General features: G+C 57.5%; 1 protein-coding gene across 6 annotated transcripts; it reads right to left on the bottom strand.

Moving 5' to 3' along the window:
* Positions 1–445: 445 nt before the first annotated feature.
* On the bottom strand, positions 446–25,512 carry LOC116241233 (uncharacterized). 6 transcript variants are annotated; one of them, XM_090130494.1, is made up of 12 exons: positions 25,453–25,512; positions 23,368–23,457; positions 20,570–20,603; positions 19,074–19,126; positions 16,202–16,316; positions 13,252–13,310; positions 12,333–12,399; positions 9,372–9,445; positions 6,797–6,850; positions 5,005–5,064; positions 2,565–2,610; positions 446–1,057 (listed from the first exon to the last, which is right to left on the bottom strand). In XM_090130494.1, exons 2-12 carry the CDS (start codon positions 23,450–23,452, stop codon positions 1,027–1,029), a joined length of 678 nt encoding a protein of 225 aa, XP_089986620.1. In that variant the 5' UTR covers positions 23,453–23,457; positions 25,453–25,512; the 3' UTR covers positions 446–1,026. The 6 variants fall into 6 exon arrangements, with proteins under 6 accessions (XP_089986620.1, XP_089986615.1, XP_089986616.1 ...); XM_090130489.1 differs by lacking the exon at positions 446–1,057 and adding an exon at positions 1,064–2,282 and having other exon boundaries at positions 2,527–2,610; XM_090130490.1 differs by lacking the exon at positions 446–1,057 and adding an exon at positions 1,064–2,282 and having other exon boundaries at positions 2,527–2,610; positions 16,202–16,292.

The raw sequence follows: 25,512 nt of genomic DNA, 5'->3' as shown, positions 1-25,512 counted from the left end.
CATGGGGTCAGTGGGCGGCCATGGGATCTATGGGGCAACCTTGGGATCTATGGGGTGGCCATGGGGCTTGTGGGGTGTCTATGGGGTCTATGGGGCAACCATGGGGTCAGTGGGTGGCTATGGGGTCTATGGGGCAACCATGTGGTTTGTGGGGTGTCTATGGGGTCAGTGGGTGGCCATGGGGTCTATGGGGAACCATGGGGTCTATGGGGCAACCATGGGGTCTATGGGGCAACCACGGGATCTCTGGGGCAACCATGGGGTCTATGGGGCAACCATGGGGTCTGTGGGGCAGCCACGGGATCTATGGGGCAACCATGGGGTCTATGGGGCAACCATGGGGTCTATGGGGCAGCCACGGGATCTATGGGGCAACCATGGGTTCTATGGGGCAACCATGGGGTCTATGGGGCAACCATGGGGTCTATGGGGCAGCCACGGGATCTATGGGGCAACCATGGGTTCTATGGGGCAACCATGGGGTCTATGGGGCAACCATGGGGTCTATGGGGCAGCCACGGGATCTATGGGGCAACCATGGGTTCTATGGGGCAACCATGGGGTCAGTGGGTGGCCATGTGGTTTGTGGGGTGTCTATGGGGTCAGTGGGTGGCCATGGGGTCTATGGGGAACCATGGGGTCTATGGGGCAACCATGGGATCTATGGGGCAGCCACGGGATCTATGGGGCAACCATGGGATCTGTGGGGTGGCCATGGGGTTTGTGGGGTGTCTATGGGGTCTATGGGGCAACCATGTGGTTTGTGGGGTGTCTATGGGGTCAGTGGGTGGCCATGGGGTCTATGGGGCAACCATGGGTTCTATGGGGCAACCATGGGATCTGTGGGGTGGCCATGGGGTTTGTGGGGTGTCTATGGGGTCGGTGGGGGATGTGTGGGGCTGACAGAGTCTCCGAAAGGATCTGTGGGGTGAACGTGGGGCTTTATTGGGGTCGTGGGGATCTGTGGGTCGCGGCGTCTTCTCAGGTGGCGTCAGCCCGGGGGGCTCCGTGTGGGGCACCAATAAATTATGGGGGGCCGGGGGGGCGCGGCGGGGTCCTGGGGGGCAGAAAAGCACGTAGGGCCACTTATGGGGCAGCAGTGGGGCACTTATGGGGCAGATGGGGGCACTTATGGGGCAGGCAGGGGCACTTATGGGGCAGAGGGGCACTTATGGGGCACTTATGGGGCAGGCAGGGGCACTTATGGGGCAGAGGGGCACTTATGGGGCACTTATGGGGCAGGCAGGGACACTTATGGGGTGCTTATGGGGCAGATAGGGGCACTTATGGGGCAGATGGGGGCACTTATGGGGCACTTATGGGGCAGGCAGGGACATTTATGGGGCACTTATGGGGCAGGCAGGGACACTTATGGGGCAGGCAGGGACATTTATGGGGCACTTATGGGGCAGATAGGGGCACTTATGGGGCAGAAGGGGGCACTTATGGGGCAGATAGGGGCACATATGGGGCAGGTAGGGGCACTTATGGGGCAGAGGGGCACTTATGGGGCATTTATGGGGCAGGCAGGGACATTTATGGGGCACTTATGGGGCAGGCAGGGACACTTATGGGGCAGGCAGGGACACTTATGGGGCGCTTATGGGGCAGATAGGGGCACTTATGGGGCACTTATGGGGCAGATAGGGGCACTTATGGGGCAGATGGGGGCACTTATGGGGCAGAGGGGCACTTACGGGGCACTTATGGGGCAGAGGAGCACTTATGGGGCAGGCAGGGACACTTATGGGGCTCTTATGGGGCAGATAGGGGCACTTATGGGGTAGAAGGGGGCACTTATGGGGCAGATAGGGGCACATATGGGGCAGGTAGGGGCACTTATGGGGCAGAGGGGCACTTATGGGGCAGAGGGGCACTTAATGGGGCACTTATGGGGCAGGCAGGGACACTTACGGGGCACTTATGGGGCACTTATGGGGGCACTTATGGGGCAGATGTGGGCACTTATGGGGCACTTATGGGGAAGAAGGGCACTAATGGGGCACTTATGGGGGCACTTATGGGGCAGAGTTGCACTTATGGGGCAGATTGGGGCACTTATGGGGCAGAGGAGCACTTATGGGGCAGATAGGGGCACTTATGGGGCAGAGGAGCACTTATGGGGCAGATGGGGGCACTTATGGGGCAGGTAGGAGCACTTATGGGGCACTTATGGGGAAGAAGGGCACTTATGGGGCACTTATGGGGCAGAGGGGCACTTATGGGGCACTTATGGGGCAGATGGGTGTACTTATGGGGCAGATGGGGGCACTTATGGGGCAGCAGTGGGCAGAGTGGCACTTATGGGGCAGATAGTGGCACTTGTGGGGCAGTTGTGGGGCAGAGGAGCACTTATGGGGCAGATTTGGGCACTTATGGGGCAGCAGTGGGTCAGATAGTGGCACTTATGGGGCAGATAGGGGCACTTATGGGGCAGAGGGGCACTTATGGGGCAGATAGGGGCACTTATGGGGCAGAGGGGCACTTATGGGGCAGATAGGGGCACTTATGGGGCAGATGGGGGCACTTGTGGGGCAGCTGTGGGGCAGGGCGGGGCTCCATACACGTTCTCGTAGTCGGGGCCGTCGGCGTCGCTGTCGCGGTCGCTGCCTGTGGGGACATTTGGGGACACATGGGGACATTTGGGGACATTTGGGGACACGTGGGGACTTATAGGGACAGTATGGGGACACATGGGGACATTTGGGGACACATGGGGACTTACAGGGTCATATAGGGACTTATGGGGACATATAGGGACTTATGGGGACATATGGGGACATTTGGGGACACATGGGGACATTTGGGGACACGTGGGGACCTATAGGGACGTATAGGGACAGTATGGGGACATATGGGGACATTTGGGGACACGTGGGGACTTATAGGGTCATGTAGGGACTTATGGGGACATATAGGGACATGTGGGGACACATGGGGACATTTGGGGACACATGGGGACATTTGGGGACATATAGGGACAGTATGGGGGCATGTGGGGACAGTTGGGGACATATAGGGACATTTGGGGACACATGGGGACGTTTGGGGACAGTTGGGGACACGTGGGGACTTATAGGGACGTATAGGGACAGTATGGGGACATTTGGGGACATTTGGGGACACATGGGGACATTTGGGGACACGTGGGGACACGTGGGGACCTATAGGGACGTATAGGGACAGTATGGGGACATTTGGGGACACATGGGGACATGTGGGGACTTACGGGGACGTATAGGGACATTTGGGGACACATGGGGACATATAGGGACATTTGGGGACACATGGGGACATTTGGGGACATATAGGGACAGTATGGGGGCATGTGGGGACAGTTGGGGACATATAGGGACATTTGGGGACAGTTGGGGACACGTGGGGACTTATAGGGACGTATAGGGACAGTATGGGGACATTTGGGGACACTTGGGGACATTTGGGGACACGTGGGGTCATATAGGGACTTATGGGGACATTTGGGGACATGTGGGGAGCTATAGGGACAGTATGGGGACATTTGGGGACACGTGGGGACATATAGGGGCATGCAGGGACATTTAGGGACATATAGGGACTTATGGGGACATATAGGGACATTTGGGGACATATAGGGACATATGGGGACGCGTGGGGACTTATAGGGGCATTTAGGGACACATGGGGACATTTGGGGACACGTGGGGATCTATAGGGACATATAGGGCCAGTATGGGGACATTTGGGGACATGTGGGGACATTTAGGGACAGTATGGGGACACATGGGGACTTATAGGGACATATAGGGACAGTATGGAGACATTTGGGGACATGTGGGGACATTTGGGGTCATGTGGGGACATTTAGGGACAGTATGGGGACACATGGGGACCTATAGGGACATATAGGGACAGCATGGAGACATTTGGGGACACATGGGGACATTTGGGGACATGTGGGGACTTATAGGGTCATGTAGGGACTTATGGGGACATATAGGGACATTTGGGGACACATGGGGACATATAGGAACAGTATGGGGACATTTGGGGACACTTGGGGACATTTGGGGACACGTGGGGTCATATAGGGACTTATGGGGACATTTGGGGACATGTGGGGAGCTATAGGGACAGTATGGGGACATTTGGGGACACGTGGGGACATATAGGGGCATGCAGGGACATTTAGGGACATTTGGGGACATATGGGGACACATGGGGACATTTGGGGACACGTGGGGACATATAGGGACTTATGGGGACATATAGGGACAGTATGGGGGCATTTGGGGACACGTGGGGACTTATAGGGTCATATAGGGACATTTAGGGACTTATAGGGCCAGTATGGGGACATGTGGGGACATTTGGGGACATATAGGGACAGTGTGGGGACACGTGGGGACATATAGGGACATGTGGGGACTTATAGGGACATATAGGGCCAGTATGGGGACATTTGGGGACATATGGGGACTTATGGGGATATATAGGGACTCATGGTGACATATAGGGACATTTGGGGACACATGGGGACATTTGGGGACACATGGGGACACATGGGGACCTATAGGGACTCATGGTGACATATAGGGACATTTGGGGACACATGGGGACATTTGGGGACATGTGGGGACTTATAGGGTCATATAGGGACTTATGGGGACATATAGGGACATATGGGGACACATGGGGACATTTGGGGACACATGGGGACATCTGGGGACATTTGGGGACCTATAGGGACTTATGGGGACATATAGGGACAGTATGGGGACACATGGGGACATTTGGGGACACGTGGGGACTTACAGGGTCATATAGGGACTTATGGGGACATATAGGGACATTTGGGGACACATGGGGACATTTGGGGACACGTGGGGGCTTACAGGGTCATATAGGGACTTATGGGGACATTTGGGGACACGTGGGGACTTATAGGGACATACGAGGACATATAGGGACTTATGGGGACTTATAGGGCCGCGAGGGGTTATTATGGGATGCGTGGGGACGCACCGTAACGGGATGCAGGGCTGGAGGTCGTGGTTGGGACGTTGATGTACTCCAGGCTGTCATCTGTGGGGTGGGGGGCGTTATGGGGTGGGGGGTGTTATGGGGTGGGGGGGTGTTATGGGGTGGGGGGACGTTATGGGGTGGGGGGCATCGTTATGGGGTGGGGGGATGTTATGGGGTGGGGGGGTGTTATGGGGTGGGGGACGTTATGGGGTGGGGGGACGTTATGGGGTGGGGGGGCGTTATGGGGTGGGGGGACGTTATGGGGTGGGGGGGCGTTATGGGGTGGGGGGACGTTATGGGGTGGGGGTGTGTTATGGGGTGGGGGGACGTTATGGGGTGGGGGGCGTTATGGGGTGGGGGGATGTTATAGGGTGGGGGGCGTTATGGGGTGGGGGGCGTTATGGGGTGAGGGGCATCGTTATGGGGTGGGGGGCATCGTTATAGGGTGGGGGGGCGTTATGGGGTGGGGGGACGTTATGGGGTGGGGGTGCGTCGTTATGGGGTGAGGGGCATCGTTATGGGGTGGGGGGACGTTATAGGGTGGGAGAGCGTTGCTATGGGGTGGGGGGCGTCGTTATGGGGTGGGGGGCGTTATGGGGTGGGGGGATGTTATGGGGTGGGGGGATGTTATAGGGTGGGGGGACGTTATAGGGTGGGGGGCGTTATGGGGTGTGGGTGCGTCATTATGGGGTGAGGGGCGTTATGGGGTGGGGGGCGTCATTATGGGGTGGGGTGGGGGGACGTTATGGGGTGGGGGGATGTTATGGGGTGGGGGGCGTCATTATGGGGTGGGGTGGGGGGACGTTATGGGGTGGGGGACGTTATGGGGTGGGGGGATGTTATGGGGTGGGGGGATGTTATAGGGTGGGGGGGTGTTATGGGGTGGGGGGACGTTATGGGGTGGGGGGCGTTATGGGGTGGGGGGTGCGTTGTTATGGGGTGGAGGGACGTTATGGGGTGGGGGTGCGTCATTATGGGGTGGGGGGACGTTATGGGGTGGGGGGATGCTATAGGGTGGGGGGGTGTTATAGGGTGGGGGGACGTTATGGGGTGGGGGCATGGGGGTGTGTTATGGGGTGGGGGGATGTTATGGGGTCGGGGGACGTTGTTATGGGGTGAGGGGCATCGTTATGGGGTGGGGGGGCGTCATTATGGGGTGGGGTGGGGGGATGTTATGGGGTGGGGGGACGTTGTTATGGGGTGGGGGGCACTTGTGGGGTGGGGGGATGTTATGGGGTGGGGGTGCGTTGTTATGGGGTGGGGGGACGTTATGGGGTGGGGGGCATCATTATGGGGTGGGGGACATCAGTATGGGGTGGGGGCACTTGTGGGGTGGGGGGCATCGTTATGGGGTGGGGGGATGTTATAGGGTGGGGGGGCGTTATGGGGTCGGGGGACGTTGTTATGGGGTGAGGGGCATCGTTATGGGGTGGGGGGGCGTCATTATGGGGTGGGGTGGGGGGATGTTATGGGGTGGGGGGATGTTATAGGGTGGGGGGCGTCGGTATGGGGTGGGGGGATGTTATGGGGTGGGGGGACGTTGTTATGGGGTGGGGGGAAGTTATGGGGTGGGGGGATGTTATAGGGTGGGGGGCGTCGGTATGGGGTGGGGTGGGGGGACGTTATAGGGTGGGGGGCGTCAGTATGGGGTGGGGGGACGTTATGGGGTGGGGGGACGTCGTTATATGGGGTGGGGGCGTGCTGTTATGGGGTGGGGGCACCCGTGGGGTGGGGGCACTTATGGGGTGGGGGCAGTTATGGGGTGGGGGGCAGTTGTGGGGCAGGAACTCACCCAGGGAGCGGCGGGAAACGTCGGGGACGTTCTCGTACTGCTCTGTGGGGGTGGCTGCGGGGGACAGCGGGGTCAGGGGGGACTTTGGGGTCAGTGGGGTCAATGGGGTCAGTGGGGTCAATGGGGTCAATGGGGACTTAGGGGACATTGGGGTCAATGGGGACTTTGGGGTCAGTGGGGTCAATGGGGACATTGGGGTCAATGGGATCAATGGGGACTTTGGGGTCACTGGGGACTTTGGGGTCAGTGGGGTCAATGGGGTCAGTGGGGTCAATGGGGACTTTGGGGACATTGGGGTCACTGGGGACTTTGGGGTCAGTGGGGTCAATGGGGACATTGGGGTCAATGGGATCAATGGGGACTTTGGGGTCAGTGGGAACATTGGGGTCAATGGGGACATTGGGGTCAATGGGGACATTGGGGTTAATGGGGACTTTGGGGTCAGTGGGAACATTGGGGTCAATGGGGACATTGGGGGCAATGGGGTCAATGGGGTCAGTGGGGTCAATGGGGTCAATGGGGACTTTGGGGACATTGGGGTCAATGGGGACTTTGGGGTCAATGGGGACATTGGGGTCAGTGGGAACATTGGGGTCAATGGGGGACATTGGGGTCAGTGGGGACATTGGGGTCAGTGGGGACTTTGGGGTCAGTGGGGACATTGGGGGCAATGGGGGCATTGGGGTCTGTGGGGTCAATGGGATCAATGGGGCCATTGGGGTCAGTGGGAACATTGGGGTCAATGGGGACATTGGGGTCAGTGGGGACATTGGGGTCTGGGGTCAATGGGATCAATGGGGACTTTGGGATCAGTGGGAACATTGGGGTCAATGGGGACATTGGGGTCAGTGGGGACTTTGGGGGCAATGGGGACTTTGGGGTCAGTGGGGACTTTGGCGTCAGTGGGGTCAGTGGGGCCATTGGGGTCAGTGGGGTCAATGGGGACATTGGGGTCAATAGGGGGACATTGGGGTCAGTGGGGACTTTGGGGTCAATGGGGACATTGGGGTCAATGGGGACATTGGGGTCATTAGGGACTTTGGGGTCAGTGGGGTCAGTGGGGAATTTGGGGTCAATGGGGTCAGTGGGGTCAATGGGGACTTTGGGGTCAATGGGGTCATTGGGGTCAGTGGGGTCAATGGGGACTTTGGGGTCAATGGGGACATTGGGGTCAATGGGGACATTGGGGTCATTAGGGACTTTGGGGTCAGTGGGGTCAGTGGGGAATTTGGGGTCAATGGGGTCAGTGGGGTCAATGGGGACTTTGGGGTCATTGGGGTCAGTGGGGTCAATGGGGCACATTGGGGTCAATGGGGTCAGTGGGGGCAGTGGGGTCAATGGGGGACATTGGGGTCAGTGGGGACATTGGGGTCAGTGGGGACTTTGGGGTCAGTGGGGACATTGGGGGCAATGGGGGCATTGGGGTCAATGGGGTCAACAGGGCCTAATGGGGTCAATGGGGCACATTGGGGTCAATGGGGTCAACAGGGCCTAATGGGGTCAATGGAGCACATTGGGGTCTGTGGGGTCAGTGGGATCAATGGGGTCAATAGGGCCTAATGGGGTCAATGGGGCACATTGGGGTCAATGGGGTCAGTGGGGCCAATGGGGTCAATAGGGCACATTGGGGTCAATAGGGCACATTGGGGTCAATGGGGTCTGTGGGGCACATTGGGGTCAGTGGGGCACATTGGGGTCAATGGGGCACATTGGGGTCAGTGGGGTCAATGGGGTCAACAGGGCCTAATGGGGTCAATGGGGCACATTGGGGTCAATGGGGTCAACAGGGCCTAATGGGGTCAATGGAGCACATTGGGGTCTATGGGGTCAGTGGGATCAGTGGGGTCAGTGGGATCAATGGGGTCAGTGGGGCACATTGGGGTCAGTGGGGCACATTGGGGTCAGTGGGGTGAATGGGGCCATTGGGGTCAATGGGGTCAGTGTGGATCAATGGGGACACATTGGGGTCTATGGGGTCAGTGGGATCAGTGGGGTCAGTGGGATCAATGGGGTCAGTGGGGCCAATGGGGTCAGTGGGATCAATGGGGTCAATGGGGTCAGTGGGGTCAATGGGATCAATGGGGTCAGTGGGGTCAGTGGGGCACATTGGGGTCAATGGGGTCAGTGTGGATCACTGGGGTCAATAGGGCCTAATGGGGTCAATGGGGCACATTGGGGTCAATGGGGTCAGTGGGGTCAGTGGGGCACATTGGGGTCAATGGGGCACATTGGGGTCTATGGGGTCAGTGGGATCAATGGGGCCAATGGGGTCAGTGGGGCACATTGGGGTCAGTGGGGTCAATGGGGTCAATAGGGCCTAATGGGGTCAGTGGGATCGATGGGGTCAGTGTGGATCAATGGGGTCAATAGGGCCTAATGGGGTCAGTGGGGTACATTGGGGTCAATGGGGTCAGTGGGATCAGTGGGGCCAATGGGGTCAGTGGGGTGAATGGGGTCAGTGGGGCCAATGGGGTCAGTGGGGTCAATGGGGTCAGTGGGGCACATTGGGGTCAGTGGGGTGAATGGGGTCAGCGTGGTCGGTTGTTGTGGGTGCGGGTCGCGGTGCGGCGCCCACCGTCGGTGCTGCTGTGCGCCGTGGGGCTGCTGTGGTTGTGCTGCGCCGCGTCCTGGGGGTCCGGGAGCACCTTGCTGGGGGGCAGGGGGCGCTGCTGAGCCACGCCGCAACGGCTGCGGAGCGACACAACGCAACAACAGCGCAACAACACAACCGCACAACAACACAACAACAGCACAACAAACAACCGCGCAGTAACCACGCGACAACACAACAAACAATGACACAACAACCGCACAACAACACAACAACCGCATGACAACACAACAACCGCACAACAACACAACAACCGCACAACAACCACACAACAGCACAACAACCGCACAACAACCGCGCAATAACCACGCGACAACACAACAAACAATGACACAACAACCGCACGACAACACAACAAACAACCGCACAACAACCGCACAACAACCACACGACAACACAACAACCAGCCACACAACAACTGCGTGGCAATGGCACAACAACCAACCACACTACAACCAACCACACAACAACTGTACGACAACACAACAAACAATGACACAACAACACAACAAACAACGACACAACAACCACACAACAACCAACCACACAACAACCGCATGACAGCCGCACAACAACACAACAACCACACAACAACTGCACAACAACCGCACAACAACCAACCACACAACAACCAACCACACAACCAATGACAACTGCACAACGACACAACAACACAACCAACCACACAACAACCAACAACAATCAACGACACTACAACCAACCACACAACAACCGCACGACAACACAACAACCAACCACACAACAGCACAACAAACAACCACACAACAACCAATGACAACAACCGCATGACAACCACGCAACAACAGAACAACCAACGACACAACAACCACCGACACAACAACCACACAACACAACAGTGTCACAACGACACAACGGTGACACAGCAGTGACACAACAACACAACAGCGACACAACACCACAGCAGTGCCACAATGACACAACAGTGACACAGCAATGCCACAACAACACAACAGCAACACAATGACACAACGGTGACAGAACAGTGCCACAACAACACAACAGTGACACAACAGTGACAAAGCAGTGCCACAACGGTGACGCAACAGTGCCACAACAACACAGCGGCGACACAACAGCACCACAACAACACAACAGTGACACAACAGTGTCACAATGACACAACGGTGACACAACAGCACAACAGTGACACAACAGTGGCACAACAGTGGCACAACAGTGACACAGCAGTGTCACAATGACACAACGGTGACACAACAGCACAACAGTGACACAACAGTGGCACAACAGTGACACAGCAGTGTCACAACGACACAATGGTGACACAACAGCACAACAGTGACACAACAGCGCCACAACAACACAGCAGTGCCACAATGACATAACAGTGCCACAACAGTGCCACAACGACACAACACAACAACACAACAGCGCCACAACAACACAGCAGTGCCACAATGACACAACAGTGACACAACAGTGACACAGCAGTGTCACAATGACACAACGGTGACACAACAACACAACGGTGACACAACAGCGCCACAACAACACAGCAGTGCCACAATGACACAACAGTGCCACAACAGTGCCACAACGACACAACACAACAACACAACAGCGCCACAACAACACAGCAGTGCCACAATGACACAACAGTGACACAACAGTGACACAGCAGTGTCACAATGACACAACGGTGACACAACAACACAACGGTGACACAACAGCGCCACAACAACACAGCAGTGCCACAATGACACAACAGTGCCACAACAGTGCCACAACGACACAACACAACAACACAACAGCGCCACAACAACACAGCAGTGCCACAATGACACAACAGTGCCACAACAGTGCCACAACGATACAATACAACAACACAACAGTGACACAGCAACACAACAGTGCCACAACAGCGCCACAACAACACAGCAGTGCCACAATGACACAACAGTGCCACAACAGTGCCACAACGACACAACACAACAACACAACAGCGCCACAACAACACAGCAGTGCCACAATGACACAACAGTGACACAACAGTGACACAGCAGTGTCACAATGACACAACGGTGACACAACAACACAACGGTGACACAACAGCGCCACAACAACACAGCAGTGCCACAATGACACAACAGTGCCACAACAGTGCCACAACGACACAACACAACAACACAACAGCGCCACAACAACACAGCAGTGCCACAATGACACAACAGTGACACAACAGTGACACAGCAGTGTCACAATGACACAACGGTGACACAACAACACAACGGTGACACAACAGCGCCACAACAACACAGCAGTGCCACAATGACACAACAGTGCCACAACAGTGCCACAACGACACAACACAACAACACAACAGCGCCACAACAACACAGCAGTGCCACAATGACACAACAGTGCCACAACAGTGCCACAACGATACAATACAACAACACAACAGTGACACAGCAACACAACAGTGCCACAACAGCGCCACAACAACACAGCAGTGCCACAATGACACAACAGTGCCACAACAGTGCCACAACGACACAACACAACAACACAACAGCGCCACAACAACACAGCAGTGCCACAATGACACAACAGTGACACAACAGTGACACAGCAGTGTCACAACAACACAACGGTGACACAACAACACAACGGTGACACAACAGCGCCACAACAACACAACAGTGACACAATGACACAACAGTGCCACAGCAGTGCCACAACAGTGCCACAACGACACAACACAACAACACAACAGTGACACAGCAACACAACAGTGCCACAACAGCACCACAACAACACAACAGTGACACAATGACACAACAGTGACACAATAGTGACACAACGGTGACACAACAACACAACGGTGACACAACAGCGCCACAACAACACAACAGTGACACTCACACGTATCCGGAGGCGTACACCTCGTTGCTGTAGTCGTCCTCGCTCTCGGGGGCGCACGTGGGGGACCCTGCGGGGACAACAATGTCACCACAGTGTCACCACAGCGTCACCACAGTGCCGCCATGTTGTCACCACATTGCCACCATTTTGACACCATATTGTCACCATGATGTCACCACATTGCCACCACTTTGTCACCATTATTGTCACAATGATGTCACCACACTGCCACCATTTTGTCACCACGTTGTCACCACATTGCCACCATGATGTCACCACACTGCCACCACTTTGTCACCACGTTTTCACCATATTGTCACCACAGTGTCACCACATTGCCACCACTTTGTCACCATATTGTCACAATGATGTCACCACACTGCCACCATTTTGTCACCACGTTGTCACCATATTGTCGTCACGTTGTCACTACATTGCCACCGCTTTGTCACCATATTGTCACCATGATGTCACCACGTTGTCACCATGTTGTCACCACATTGCCACCATATTGTCACAACATTTTGTCACCATGATGTCACCACACTGCCACCATTTTGTCACCACGTTGTCACCACATTACCACCATATTGCCACCATATTGTCACAACATATTGCCACCACGTTGTCACCATGATGTCACCACACTGACACCATTTTGTCACCACATTATCACCACATTGCCACCATATTGTCACAACATTTTGTCACCATGATGTCACCACACTGCCACCATTTTGTCACCACACTGTCACCACGTTGCCACCATTTTGTCCCCACGTTGTCCCCATATTGCCACCATATTGTCACCACGTTGCCACCATGTTGTCCCCACGTTGTCCCCATATTGCCACCATATTGTCACCACATTGCCACCATTCTGTCCCCACGTTGTCCCCACGTTGTCCCCATCGCTCACCTCTGTCCGGCTCCGGGCGGCTGGCAGAGACGCGGCGCTGATGGCAGGGCTGTGGGGACCTGGGGACACCACGGCCCCAAAATGGCCCCAAAATGAACCCAAATGACCCCAAAATGGCCCCAAAATGGCCCCATAGCACCAACCCAAAATGACCCCAAAATGGCCCCCAAATGACCGCAAATGACCTCAAAATGGCCCCAAAATGACTCCCAAAATGGCCCCATGGCACCATCCCAAAATGGCCCCAAAATGACCCCAAAATGACCCTAAAAATGGCCCCAAAATGCCCCCAAAATGGCTCCATGGCACCAACCCGAAATGACCCCAAAGTGACCCCAAAAGACCCCAAAATGACCTCAAAATGTCCCCAAAACGACCCCAAAATGGCCCCCAAATGACCCTAAAATGGCCCCAAATGACCCCAAAATGGCCCCATGGCACCATCCCAAAATGGCCCCCCAAGGACCCCAAAAATGGCCCCAAAATGACCCCAAAACGGCCCCATGGCACCATCCCAAAATTACCCCAAAATGGCCCCAAAATGGCCCCATGGCACCATTCCAAAATGGCCCCAAAATGACCCCAAAATGGCCCCATGGCACCATCCCAAAATGACCCCAAAATGACCCCAAAATGGCCCCATGGCATCATCCCAAAATGGCCCCAAAATGGTCCCCAAAATGGCCCAATGGCACCAACCCCAAATGACCCCAAAATGTCCCCAAAAGACCCCAAAATGGCCCTAAAAATGGCCCCAAAGTGACCCCAAAATGGCCCCATGGCACCATCCCAAAATGGCCCCAAAATGACCCCAAAGTGACCCCAAAACGGCCCCATGGCACCATCCCAAAATGACCCCAAAATGGCCCCAAAATGCCCCTAAAAAGACCCCAAAATGGCCCCATGGCACCAACCCAAAATGGCCCCAATATGACCCCAAAGTGGCCCCATGTCACCATCCCAAAATGGCCCCAAAATGGCCCCAAGGCACCAACCCGAAACGACCCCAAAATGGCCCCAAAATGGCCCCATAGCCCCATCCCAAAATGGCCCCCAAAGACCCCAAAATGGCCCTAAAAATGGCCCCAAAATGCTCCCAAAATGGCCCCATGGCACCATCCCAAAATGGCCCCAAAATGTCCCCAAAAGACCCCAAAACGGCCCTAAAAATGGCCCCCAAATGACCCCAAAATGGCCCCATGGCACCATTCCAAAATGGCCCCAAAAAGACCCCAAAAACGGCCCCAAATGACCTCAAAATTGTCCCAAAATGCCCCAAAAAATGGCCCCATGGCACCATCCCAAAATGACCCCAAAATGGCCCCATGGCGCCATCCCAAAATGACCCCAAAGTGGCCCCAAAACGACCCCAAAATGGCCCCATGGCACCAACCCAAAATGGCCCCAAAATGACCCCAAAATGACCCCCAAAATGGCCCAAAAGTGACCCCAAAAGACCCCAAAATGGCCCCAAAGTGACCCCAAAACGGCCCCATGGCACCATCCCAAAATGACCCCAAAAGACCCCAAAATGGCCCTAAAAATGGCCCCCAAATGACCCCAAAATGGCCCCAAAGTGACCCCAAAGTGACCCCATGGCACCAACCCAAAATGACCCCAAAATGGCCCAAAAGTGACCCCAAAAGACCCCAAACTGGACCTAAAAATGGCCCCAAAGTGACCCCAAAGACCCCAAAATGGCCCTAAAAATGGCCCCCAAATGACCCCAAAATGGCCCCATGGCACTATCCCAAAATGGCCCACAAATGACCCCCAAAATGGCCCCATGGCACCAACCCAAAATGGCCCCAATATGACCCCAAAGTGACCCCAAAATGACCCCAAAACGGCCCCATGGCACCATCCCAAAATGACCCCAAAAGACCCCAAAATGGCCCTAAAAATGGCCCCAAAGTGACCCCAAAGACCCCAAAATGGCCCTAAAAATGGCCCCAACATGACCCCAAAATGGCCCCGTGGCACCATCCCAAAATGGCCCCAAAATGACCCCAAAGTGACCCCAAAACGGCCCCATGGCACCATCCCAAATGTCCCCATCCCAATGTCCCCATATCCCATGTCCTACTGTCCCATTGTCCCCATGTCCCAATGTCCCCATGTCCCCCCCATCCTAATGTCCCCCTCTCCACCCCAAATGTCCCCACCCCACTGTCCCCATCTCCACCCCAAATGTCCCCATCCCACTGTCCCCATCCCCACCCCATTGTCCCCATCCCATTGTCCCCATCTCCACCCCAAATGTCCCCATCCCATTGTCCCCATGTCCCCATCCCAAATGTCCCCATCCCAATGTCCCCATGTCCCATTGTCCCCCCCCCCACCCCATTGTCCCCACGTCTCCATCCCCATGTCCCCCCCATCCCAATGTCCCCCTCTCCACCCCAAATGTCCCCATGTCCCACTGTCCCCATCTCCATCCCAAATGTCCCCATCCCAATGTCCCCGTGACCCAATGTCCCCATCTCCATCCCAAATGTCCCCATCCCATTGTCCCCATGTCCCCATCCCCACCCCAATGTCCCCATGTCCCATTGTCCCCAAGTCCCAATGTCCCCCCCTTCACCCCCCCACCCCATTGTCCCCATGTCCCCATCTCCACCCCAAATGTCCCCATCCCAATGTCCCCCTCTCCATCCCATTGTCCCCATCTCCACCCCAAATGTCCCCATCCCCATGTCCCCATTGTCCCCATCCCCACCCCAATGTCCCCATGTCCCCATGTCCCCCCCCACCCCATTGTCCCCACGTCCCCATCCCCATGTCCCCCCCCATCCCAGTGTCCCCATCTCCACCCCAAATGTCCCCATGTCCCACTGTCCCCATCTCCACCCCAAATGTCCCCATCCCCATGTCCCCATTGTCCCCATCCCCACCCCAATGTCCCCATGTCCCCATGTCCCCCCCCACCCCGTTGTCCCCACGTCCCCACCCTGCGTCTGCGTGTCCCCGTGTGACCCACGAGAGGTGGAGGTTGGGATTCGGGTTCGGGTTCGGGATCGACTCCGGTGCCGGGCCGCGAGCTGGGGGGGGGACGTGGGAGGGGTCTGGGGACAGCGTGGGGACACACAGGGGTTGGGGACATCATTGTGGGGTTGGGGACACCGAGGGGTTGGGGACGTTGTGGGGTTGGGGACATCATTATGGGGCTGGGGACATCCAGGGGTTGGGGACATCATTGTGGGGTTGGGGATGTTGTGGGGTTGGGGACGTAGTGGGGTTGGGGACATAGTGGGGTTGGGGACATTTTAGGGTTGGGGACGTTGTGGGGTTGGGGACATCCAGGGGTTGGGGACATCCAGGGGTTGGGGACACCATAAGGGGAAGCATGGGGACGTTGTGGGGTTGGGGACACTGTGGGGTTGGGGACACCATAAGGGGAAGCATGGGGACGTTGTGGGGTTGGGGACGTAGTGGGGTTGGGGGTGTTGTGGGGTTGGGGACACTGTGGGGTTTGGAACATTTCAGGGTTGGGGATGTTGTGGGGTTGGGGACACTGTGGGGACACTGAGGGTTTGGGGACATTCAGGGGTTGGGGACATCATTGTGGGGTTGGGGACGTTGTGGGGTTGGGGACGTTGTGGGGTTGGGGGTGTTGTGGGGTTGGGGACACTGTGGGGACACTGAGGGGTTGGGGACGTTGTGGGGTTGGGGACATCCAGGGGTTGGGGACGCACAGGGGTTGGGGACACCATAAGGGGAAGCATGGGGACGTTGTGGGGTTGGGGATGTTGTGGGGTTGGGGACGTTGTGGGGTTGGGGACACTGTGGGGACACTGAGGGGTTGGGGACATTCAGGGGTTGGGGACGTTGTGGGGTTGGGGACATTGTGGGGTTGGGGACATTTTGGGGTTGGGGACGTTGTGGGGTTGGGGACATCATTGTGGGGTTGGGGACGTTGTGGGGTTGGGGACGTAGTGGGGACACCGAGGATTTGGGGACATCATGGGGACACTGAGGGCTTGGGGACACACAGGGGTTGGGGACATCGAGGGGTTGGGGACACACAGGGGTTGGGGACATCATTGCGGGGTTGGGGACATTTTAGGGTTGGGGACGTTGTGGGGTTGGGGACATCCAGGGGTTGGGGACACTGGCGTTGGGGACATTGTGGGGTTGGGGACATCCAGGGGTTGGGGACACTGGCGTTGGGGACATTGTGGGGTTGGGGACACTGTGGGGATACTGAGGGGTTGGGGACATTCAGGGGTTGGGGACGTTGTGGGGTTGGGGATGTTGTGGGGTTTGGGACATTTTAGGGTTGGGGACGTTGTGGGGTTGGGGACATTTTGGGGTTGGGGACGTTGTGGGGTTGGGGACGTTGTGGGGTTGGGGACACCGAGGGGTTGGGGACACCATAAGGGGAAGCATGGGGATGTTGTGGGGTTGGGGACACTGAGGGGACACTGAGGGTTTGGGGACATTGTGGGGTTGGGGACACTGTGGGGTTGGGGACACCGAGGGGTTGGGGACATCATTGTGGGGTTGGGGATGTTGTGGGGTTTGGGACATTTTAGGGTTGGGGACGTTGTGGGGTTGGGGGTGTTGTGGGGTTGGGGACACACAGGGTTGGGGACACTTTGGGGTTGGGGACACCATAAGGGGAAGCATGGGGACGTTGTGGGGTTGGGGACGTTGTGGGGTTGGGGATGTTGGGGGGACACTGAGGATTTGGGGACATGATGGGGACATCACTGTGGGGTTGGGGACGTTGTGGGGTTGGGGACATCATGGTGGGGTTGGGGGTGTTGTGGGGTTGGGGGTGTTGTGGGGTTGGGGATCTTGTGGGGACACTGAGGATTTGGGGACATCATGGGGACACCGAGGGCTTGGGGAGACACAGAGGTTGGGGACACCGAGGGGTTGGGGACACACAGGGTTGGGGACACTTTGGGTCTGGGGACACCATAAGGGGAAGCATGGGGACATTGTGGGGTTGGGGATGTTGGGGGGACACTGAGGATTTGGGGACATGATGGGGACACCGAGGGGTTGGGGACATCATTGTGGGGTTGGGGACGTCATGGGGTTGGGGACACACAGGGGTTGGGGACATTGTAGGGTTGGGGATCTTGTGGGGACACTGTGGATTTGGGGACATGATGGGGACACCGAGGGGTTGGGGACATCATTGTGGGGTTGGGGACGTCATGGGGTTGGGGACATCCAGGGGTTGGGGACACTGTGGGGTTGGGGACGTTGTGGGGTTGGGGACATTTTAGGGTTGGGGACGTTGTGGGGTTGGGGACGTTGTGGGGTTGGGGACATTTTAGGGTTGGGGACGTTGTGGGGTTGGGGACACTGTGGGGTTGGGGACGTTGTGGGGTTGGGGACATTTTGGGGTTGGGGACACCGGGGGGATTGGGGACACTGTGGGGTTGGGGACATTTTGGTGTTGGGGACGTTGTGGGGTTGGGGACGTTGTGGGGTTGGGGACATTTTGGTGTTGGGGACGTTGTGGGGTTGGGGACGTTGTGGGGTTGGGGACATTTTAGGGTTGGGGACGTTGTGGGGTTGGGGACACTGAGGGGACACTGAGGGGTTGGGGATGTTTTGGGGTTGGGGATGTTGTGGGGTTGGGGGTGTTGTGGGGTTGGGGACGTTGTGGGGTTGGGGACATTTTAGGGTTGGGGACGTTGTGGGGTTGGGGACACTGAGGGGACACTGAGGGGTTGGGGATGTTTTGGGGTTGGGGACACTGTGGGGTTGGGGACGTTGTGGGGTTGGGGACGTTGTGGGGTTGGGGACGTTGTGGGGTTGGGGACGTTGTGGGGTTGGGGACGTTGTGGGGTGGCAGCACTGACAGCGCACGGTGGAGAGGATCTGGAAGCTGCTGAGCGGCTGTTCCGACATCGGCCTGCAGGGGGCAGCACGGCTACACGTCCGCCCCATTGATCCGCATCCACCCCACTGATCCCCCTGACCCCATAGATCCACACCGACCCCATTGATCCCCCCTGACACCATTGATCCACACCGACCCCATTGATCCACACCGACCCCATTGATCCACACTGACCCCAATACCCCCCTGATCCCAATGTCCCCACTGACCCCATTGATTCCCCCTGACCCCATAGATCCACACCGACCCCATTAATCCCCCCTGACCCCATTGATCCACACTGACCCCATTGATTTCCCCTGACCCCATAGATCCGCATCCACCCCATTGATCCCCCTGACCCCATTGATTCCCCTTGACCCCATTGATCCACAGGGACCCCATTGATCCACACCGACCCCAATACCCCCCCTGATCCCAATGTCCCCACTGACCCCATTGATTCCCCCTGACCCCATTGATCCCTCCTGACCCCATTGATCCACATCCACCCCATTGATCCACACTGACCCCATTAATCCCACTGACCCCATTGATCCACACTGACCCCAATACCCCCCCGATCCCAATGTCCCCACTGACCCCATTGATTCCCCCTGATCCCAATGTCCCCCATTGACCCCACTGACCCCAAAGTCCCCATTGACCCCAAAGTCCCTAATGACCCCATTAACCCCAGTGTCCCCCATTGACCCCAATGTCCCCATTGACCCCAATGTCCCCATTGACCCCACTGACCCCAAAGTCCCCATTGACCCCAATGTCCCCCATTGACCCCAAAATCCCCATTGACCCCAATGTCCCCACTGACCCCAAAGTCCCCATTGACCCCAATGTCCTAATTGACCCCATTGACCCCAATGTCCCCATTGACCCCATTAACCCCAGTGTCCCACATTGACCCCAATTCCCCCATTGACCCCATTAACCCCAATGTCTCCCACTGACCCCATTGACCCCAAAGTCCCTAATGACCCCATTAACCCCAGTGTCCCCCATTAACCCCAATTCCCCCATTGACCCCATTAACCCCAATGTCTCCCACTGACCCCATTGACCCCAAAGTCCCCATTGACCCCAATGTCCCCATAGACCCCACTGCCCCCATTAACCCCACTGACCCCATTGACACCATTAAACTCAATGTCTCCCACTGACCCCAAAGTCCCCATTGACCCCATTGACCCCAAAGTCCCCATTGACCCCATTGACCCCAAAGTCCCCACTGACCCCAATGTCCCCATTGACCCCATTGACCCCAGTGTCCCCCATTGACCCCAATTCCCCCACTGACCCCATTAACCCCAATGTCCCCACTGACCCCATTAACCCCAATGTCCCCACTGACCCCATTAACCCCAATGTCCCCATAGACCCCACTGCCCCCATTGACCCCCCTGACCCCAAAGTCCCCCCCGACCCCACAGCCCCCATTTCCCCCGACCCCACACTCACTTGTCTCTGCTGGTGTCCAGCGGTGCGCCGGGACCTGGGGGGGGGGAAGGGGTGACAGATGTGACCCCAAAGACCCCAAAGGGGCCCCAGTGGCCCCAAAGGGACCCCTATTGCCCCCATTGACCCCATTGTCCCCAAAGTCCCCGTTGCCCCCATTGTCCCCAAAGTCCCCATTGCCCCCACTGACCCCAAAATCCCCATTGACCCCATTGAATGTCCCCCATTGACCCCAAAATCCCCATTGCCCCCACTGACCCCAAAGTCCCCATTGACCCCATTGACCCCAAAATCCCCATTGCCCCCACTGACCCCAAAATCCCCATTGACCCCATTGAATGTCCCCCATTGACCCCAAAGTCCCCATTGACCCCATTGACCCCAAAATCCCCATTGACCCCATTGAATGTCCCCCATTGACCCCAAAGTCCCCATTGCCCCCACTGACCCCAAAATCCCCATTGACCCCATTGAATGTCCCCCATTGACCCCAAAGTCCCCATTGACCCCATTGACCCCAAAGTCCCCCATTGACCCCATTGAATGTCCCCCATTGACCCCAATGTCCGCATTGACCCCATTGACCCCACTGACCCCATTTCCCCCATTGTCCCCATTATCCCCAATGCCCCCATTGACCCCAAAATCCCCATTGATCCCATTGACCCCAAAATCCACATTGACCCCACAGCCCCCATTGCCCCCATTGCCCCCATTGACCCCATTTCCCCATTGACCCCATTAACCCCATTGACCCCAAAGTCCCCATTGACCCCAAAGTCCCCATTGCCCCCATTGACCCCAAAATCCCCATTGACCCCATTGACCCCATTGACCCCAAAGTCCCCCATTAACCCCATTGCCCCCATTTCCCCCATTGTCCCCATTATCCCCAATGCCCCCATTGACCCCAAAGTCCCCATTGACCCCATTGAATGTCCCCCATTGACCCCAAAGTCCCCAATGACCCCAATGTCCCCCATGGACCCCAAAGTCCCCATTGCCACCATTAACCCCATTGACCCCAAAATCCCCATTGCCCCCATTGTCCCCAATGTCCCCATTGCCTCCGTTGACCCCAAAATCCCCATTGACCCCATTGAATGTCCCCCATTGACCCCAAAGTCCCCATTGCCCCCATTGTCCCCATTGTCCCCAAAGTCCCCATTGCCCCCATTGTCCCCATTGCCCCCATTGACCCCAAAATCCCCATTGACCCCATTGAATGTCCCCCATTGACCCCAAAGTCCCCATTGCCCCCATTGACCCCAAAATCCCCATTGACCCCTTTGAATGTCCCCCATTGACCCCAAAGTCCCCATTGCCCCCATTAACCCCAAAATCCCCATTGACCCCATTGACCCCAAAGTCCCCATTGACCCCATTGACCCCATTGACCCCAAAATCCCCATTGACCCCATTAACCCCATTGACCCCAATGTCCTCATTGACCCCATTGACCCCATTAACCCCATTGACGCCAAAGTCCCCATTGCCCCCACTGACCCCAAAATCCCCATTGACCCCATTGAATGTCCCCCATTGACCCCAAAATCCCCATTGCCCCCATTGACCCCATTGACCCCAAAGTCCCCCATTGACCCCATTGAATGTCCCCCATTGACCCCAATGTCCCCATTGACCCCATTGTCCCCATTTCCCCCATTGTCCCCATTATCCCCAATGCCCCCATTGACCCCAAAGTCCCCATTGCCCCCATTGCCCCCATTGACCCCAATCCCCCCAATCCCCCCCTTCTCCCCATTGCCCCCATTGCCCCCATCCCCCCCAATGCCCCCATAGCCCACAATCCCCCCATTGCCCCCATTCCCCCCCTTCCCCCCATTATCCCCCAATCCCCCCAATCCCCCCATAGCCCCCATTCCCCCCATTGCCCCCATCGCCCCCAATCCCCCCAATCCCCCCCTTCTCCCCATCGCCCCCATTCCCCCCATTGCCCCCATTATCCCCCATAGACCCCATTATTTCCCATTGCCCCCATTGCCCCCATTCCCCCCCTTCCCCCCATTTCCCCCATTATCCCCCATTATCCCCCATTCCCCCCATTCCCCCCATTGCCCCCATTGCCCCCCTTCCCCCCACAGCCCCCAATGCCCCCATTGCCCCCCTTCCCCCCATTTCCCCCATTATCCCCCATCCCCCCTTCCCCCCATTATCCCCCCATTCCCCCCAATGCCCCCAAAGCCCCCAATGCCCCCCATTATCCCCCATTGCCCCCCTTCCCCCCAATGCCCCCATTGCCCCCAATGCCCCCATCGTCCCCCTTGCCCCCCTTGCCTCCATTCCCCCCATTGCCCCCCAGTGCCCCCATTCCCCCCATAGCCCCCATTATCCCCCATAGCCCCCATTATTTCCCATTGCCCCCATTGCCCCCATTCCCCCCATAGCCCCCATTATCCCCCATTCTCCCCCATTCCCCCCCTTCTCCCCATCGCCCCCATTGCCCCCATTCCCCCCATTGCCCCCCTTGCCCCCATTCCCCCCATTGCCCCCCATCCCCCCATTCCCCCCATCGCCCCCAATCCCCCCAATCCCCCCATTCCCCCCAATGCCCCCATTCCCCCCATTCTCCCCCCTTCCCCCCAATGCCCCCCATTGCCCCCATTCCCCCCCTTCCCCCCATTCCCCCTCATTCTCCCCCATTCCCCCCCTTCCCCCCATTTCCCCCACTATCCCCCATTCCCCCCCTTCCCCCCATTATCTCCCCTTCCCCCCAATCCCCCCAAAGCCCCCATAGCCCCCACCCCCCCATAGCCCCCCCCCCCCGCCCCCCCACTCACCACGCTGGCGGTGGCAGCGGACGCAGAGCGCAGCCGTCAGCAGCAGCAGCGCCAGCAGCAGGGCTGAACCCCAAAGGGCCTCCATGGGGTCTGAGGGACACCGGGGGGGGCAGGGGGGGGGGTGGGGGGCTGCCCCACAAATGGGGGGCTGCCCCATAAGTGGGGGGTGACCCATAAGCGGGGGGGAAGGACCCATAACTGGGGGGTGTGACCCATAAGTGGGGGCTGCCCCATAAGTGGGGGGTGAACCGTGAGTGGGGGGGGGGCAAAAGTGGGGGGTGACCCAGAAGTGGGGGGAGAACCGTGAGTGGGGGGGGGCAAATGTGGGGGGGAAGGACCCATAAGTGGGGGGTGTGACCCATAAGTGGGGGGTGACCCATAAGTGGGGGGTGAACCATGAGTGGGGGGGGACCCAAAAGTGGGGGGGAAGGACCCATAAGTGGGGGGTGTGACCCATAAGTGGGGGTGTGACCCATAAGTGGGGGGGAAGGACCCATAAGTGAGTGGCTGACCCATAAGTGGGGGGCTGCCCCATAAGTGGGGGAGGGACCCATAAGTGGGGGGCTGCCCCATAAGTGGGTCTCAGTGCCCCAAAATCAGGTCCTGTTGACCCCAAATGGGCCTCAATGTCCCCAAATGGGTCTCAATGTCCCCAAATCGGGTCCCAGTGTCCCCAAATCAGATCCCAGTGTCCCCAAATGGGTCCCAATGTCCCCAAATCAGGTCCCAATGTCCCCAAATGGGTCTCAGTGTCCCCAAATCAGGTCCCATTGTCCCCAAATCAGACCTCACCATCCCCAAATGGGTCTCGATGTCCCCAAATGGGTCCCATTGTCCCCAAATGGGTCTCAGTGCCCTCAAACGGGTCCCATTGTCCACAAATGGGTCTCAATGTCCCCAAATCAGGTCCCAATGTCCCCAAATGGGTCTCAATGTCCCCAAATGGGTCTCGATGTCCCCAAATGTGTCTCGATGTCCCCAAAATTGGGTCCCAATGTCCCCAAATGGGCCCATTGTCCCCAAATTGGGTCCCATTGTCCCCATATCAGACCCCACTGTCCCCAAATGGGTCCCAGTGTCCCCAAACGGGTCCCAATGTCCCCAAATGGGTCCTGATGTCCCCAAAATTGGGTCCCAATGTCCCCAAATGGGTCCCGATGTCCCCAAATGGGTCCCATTGTCCCCAAATGGGCCCATTGTCCCCAAAATTGGGTCCCAATGTCCCCAAATGGGTCCTGATGTCCCCAAAATTGGGTCCCAATGTCCCCAAATGGGTCCCGATGTCCCCAAATGGGTCCCATTGTCCCCAAATGGGCCCATTGTCCCCAAAATTGGGTCCCGATGTCCCCAAATGGGTCCCATTGTCTCCAAATCAGAACCCACAGTCCCCAAATGGGTCCCAATGTCCCGAAATGGGTCCCAATGCCCCAAAATTGGGTCCCAATGTCCCCAAATGGGTCCTGATGTCCCCAAAATTGGGTCCCAATGTCCCCAAATGGGTCCCAATCTCCCCATATCAGGTCCCAATGTCCCCAAATGGGTCACGATGCCCCAAAATTGGGTCCCAGTGTCCCCAAATTGGTCTCAGTGTCCCCAAATCAGGCCCCAATGTCCCCAAATGGGTCTCAGTGTCCCCAAATGGGCCTCAATGTCCCCAAATGGGTCCCATTGTCCCCAAATGTGCCGTCATGTCCCCATATGTGTCCCATTGTCCCCAAATTGGGTCCTGATGTCCCCAAATCAGACCCCACTATCCCCAAATGGGTCCCATTGTCCCCAAATGGGTCTCGATGTCCCCAAATGGGTCCCAATGCCCCAAAATTGGGTCCCAATGTCCCCAAATGGGTCTCAGTGTCCCCAGATGGGTCCCAATGTCCCCAAATGGGTCTCAGTGTCCCCAAATGGGTCCCAATGCCCCAAAATTGGGTCCCAATGTCCCCAAATGGGTCTCGCCCCCCCCCCTTGTCACCCCCCTCCCCTTTTCCCCCCCCTTGTCCCCCCCTCCCCTTGTCCCCCCATCCCCTTGTCCCCCCCCCTTGTCACCCCCCCCCCTTTGTCCCCCCCCCTTTGTCCCCCCATCCCTACCTGCTGCTGGTGCCACTGGTTCCGTCCCCGTCCCCACCCCCCCCCGGCAGGAAACTGCGG

The sequence above is a fragment of the Phasianus colchicus genome, chromosome 40 (genome assembly GCF_987193195.1).
Source record: "Phasianus colchicus chromosome 40, bPhaCol1.hap1.1, whole genome shotgun sequence".
Lineage (NCBI taxonomy): Eukaryota > Metazoa > Chordata > Aves > Galliformes > Phasianidae > Phasianus > Phasianus colchicus.
This window is presented reverse-complemented; position numbering and strand designations above follow the sequence as displayed.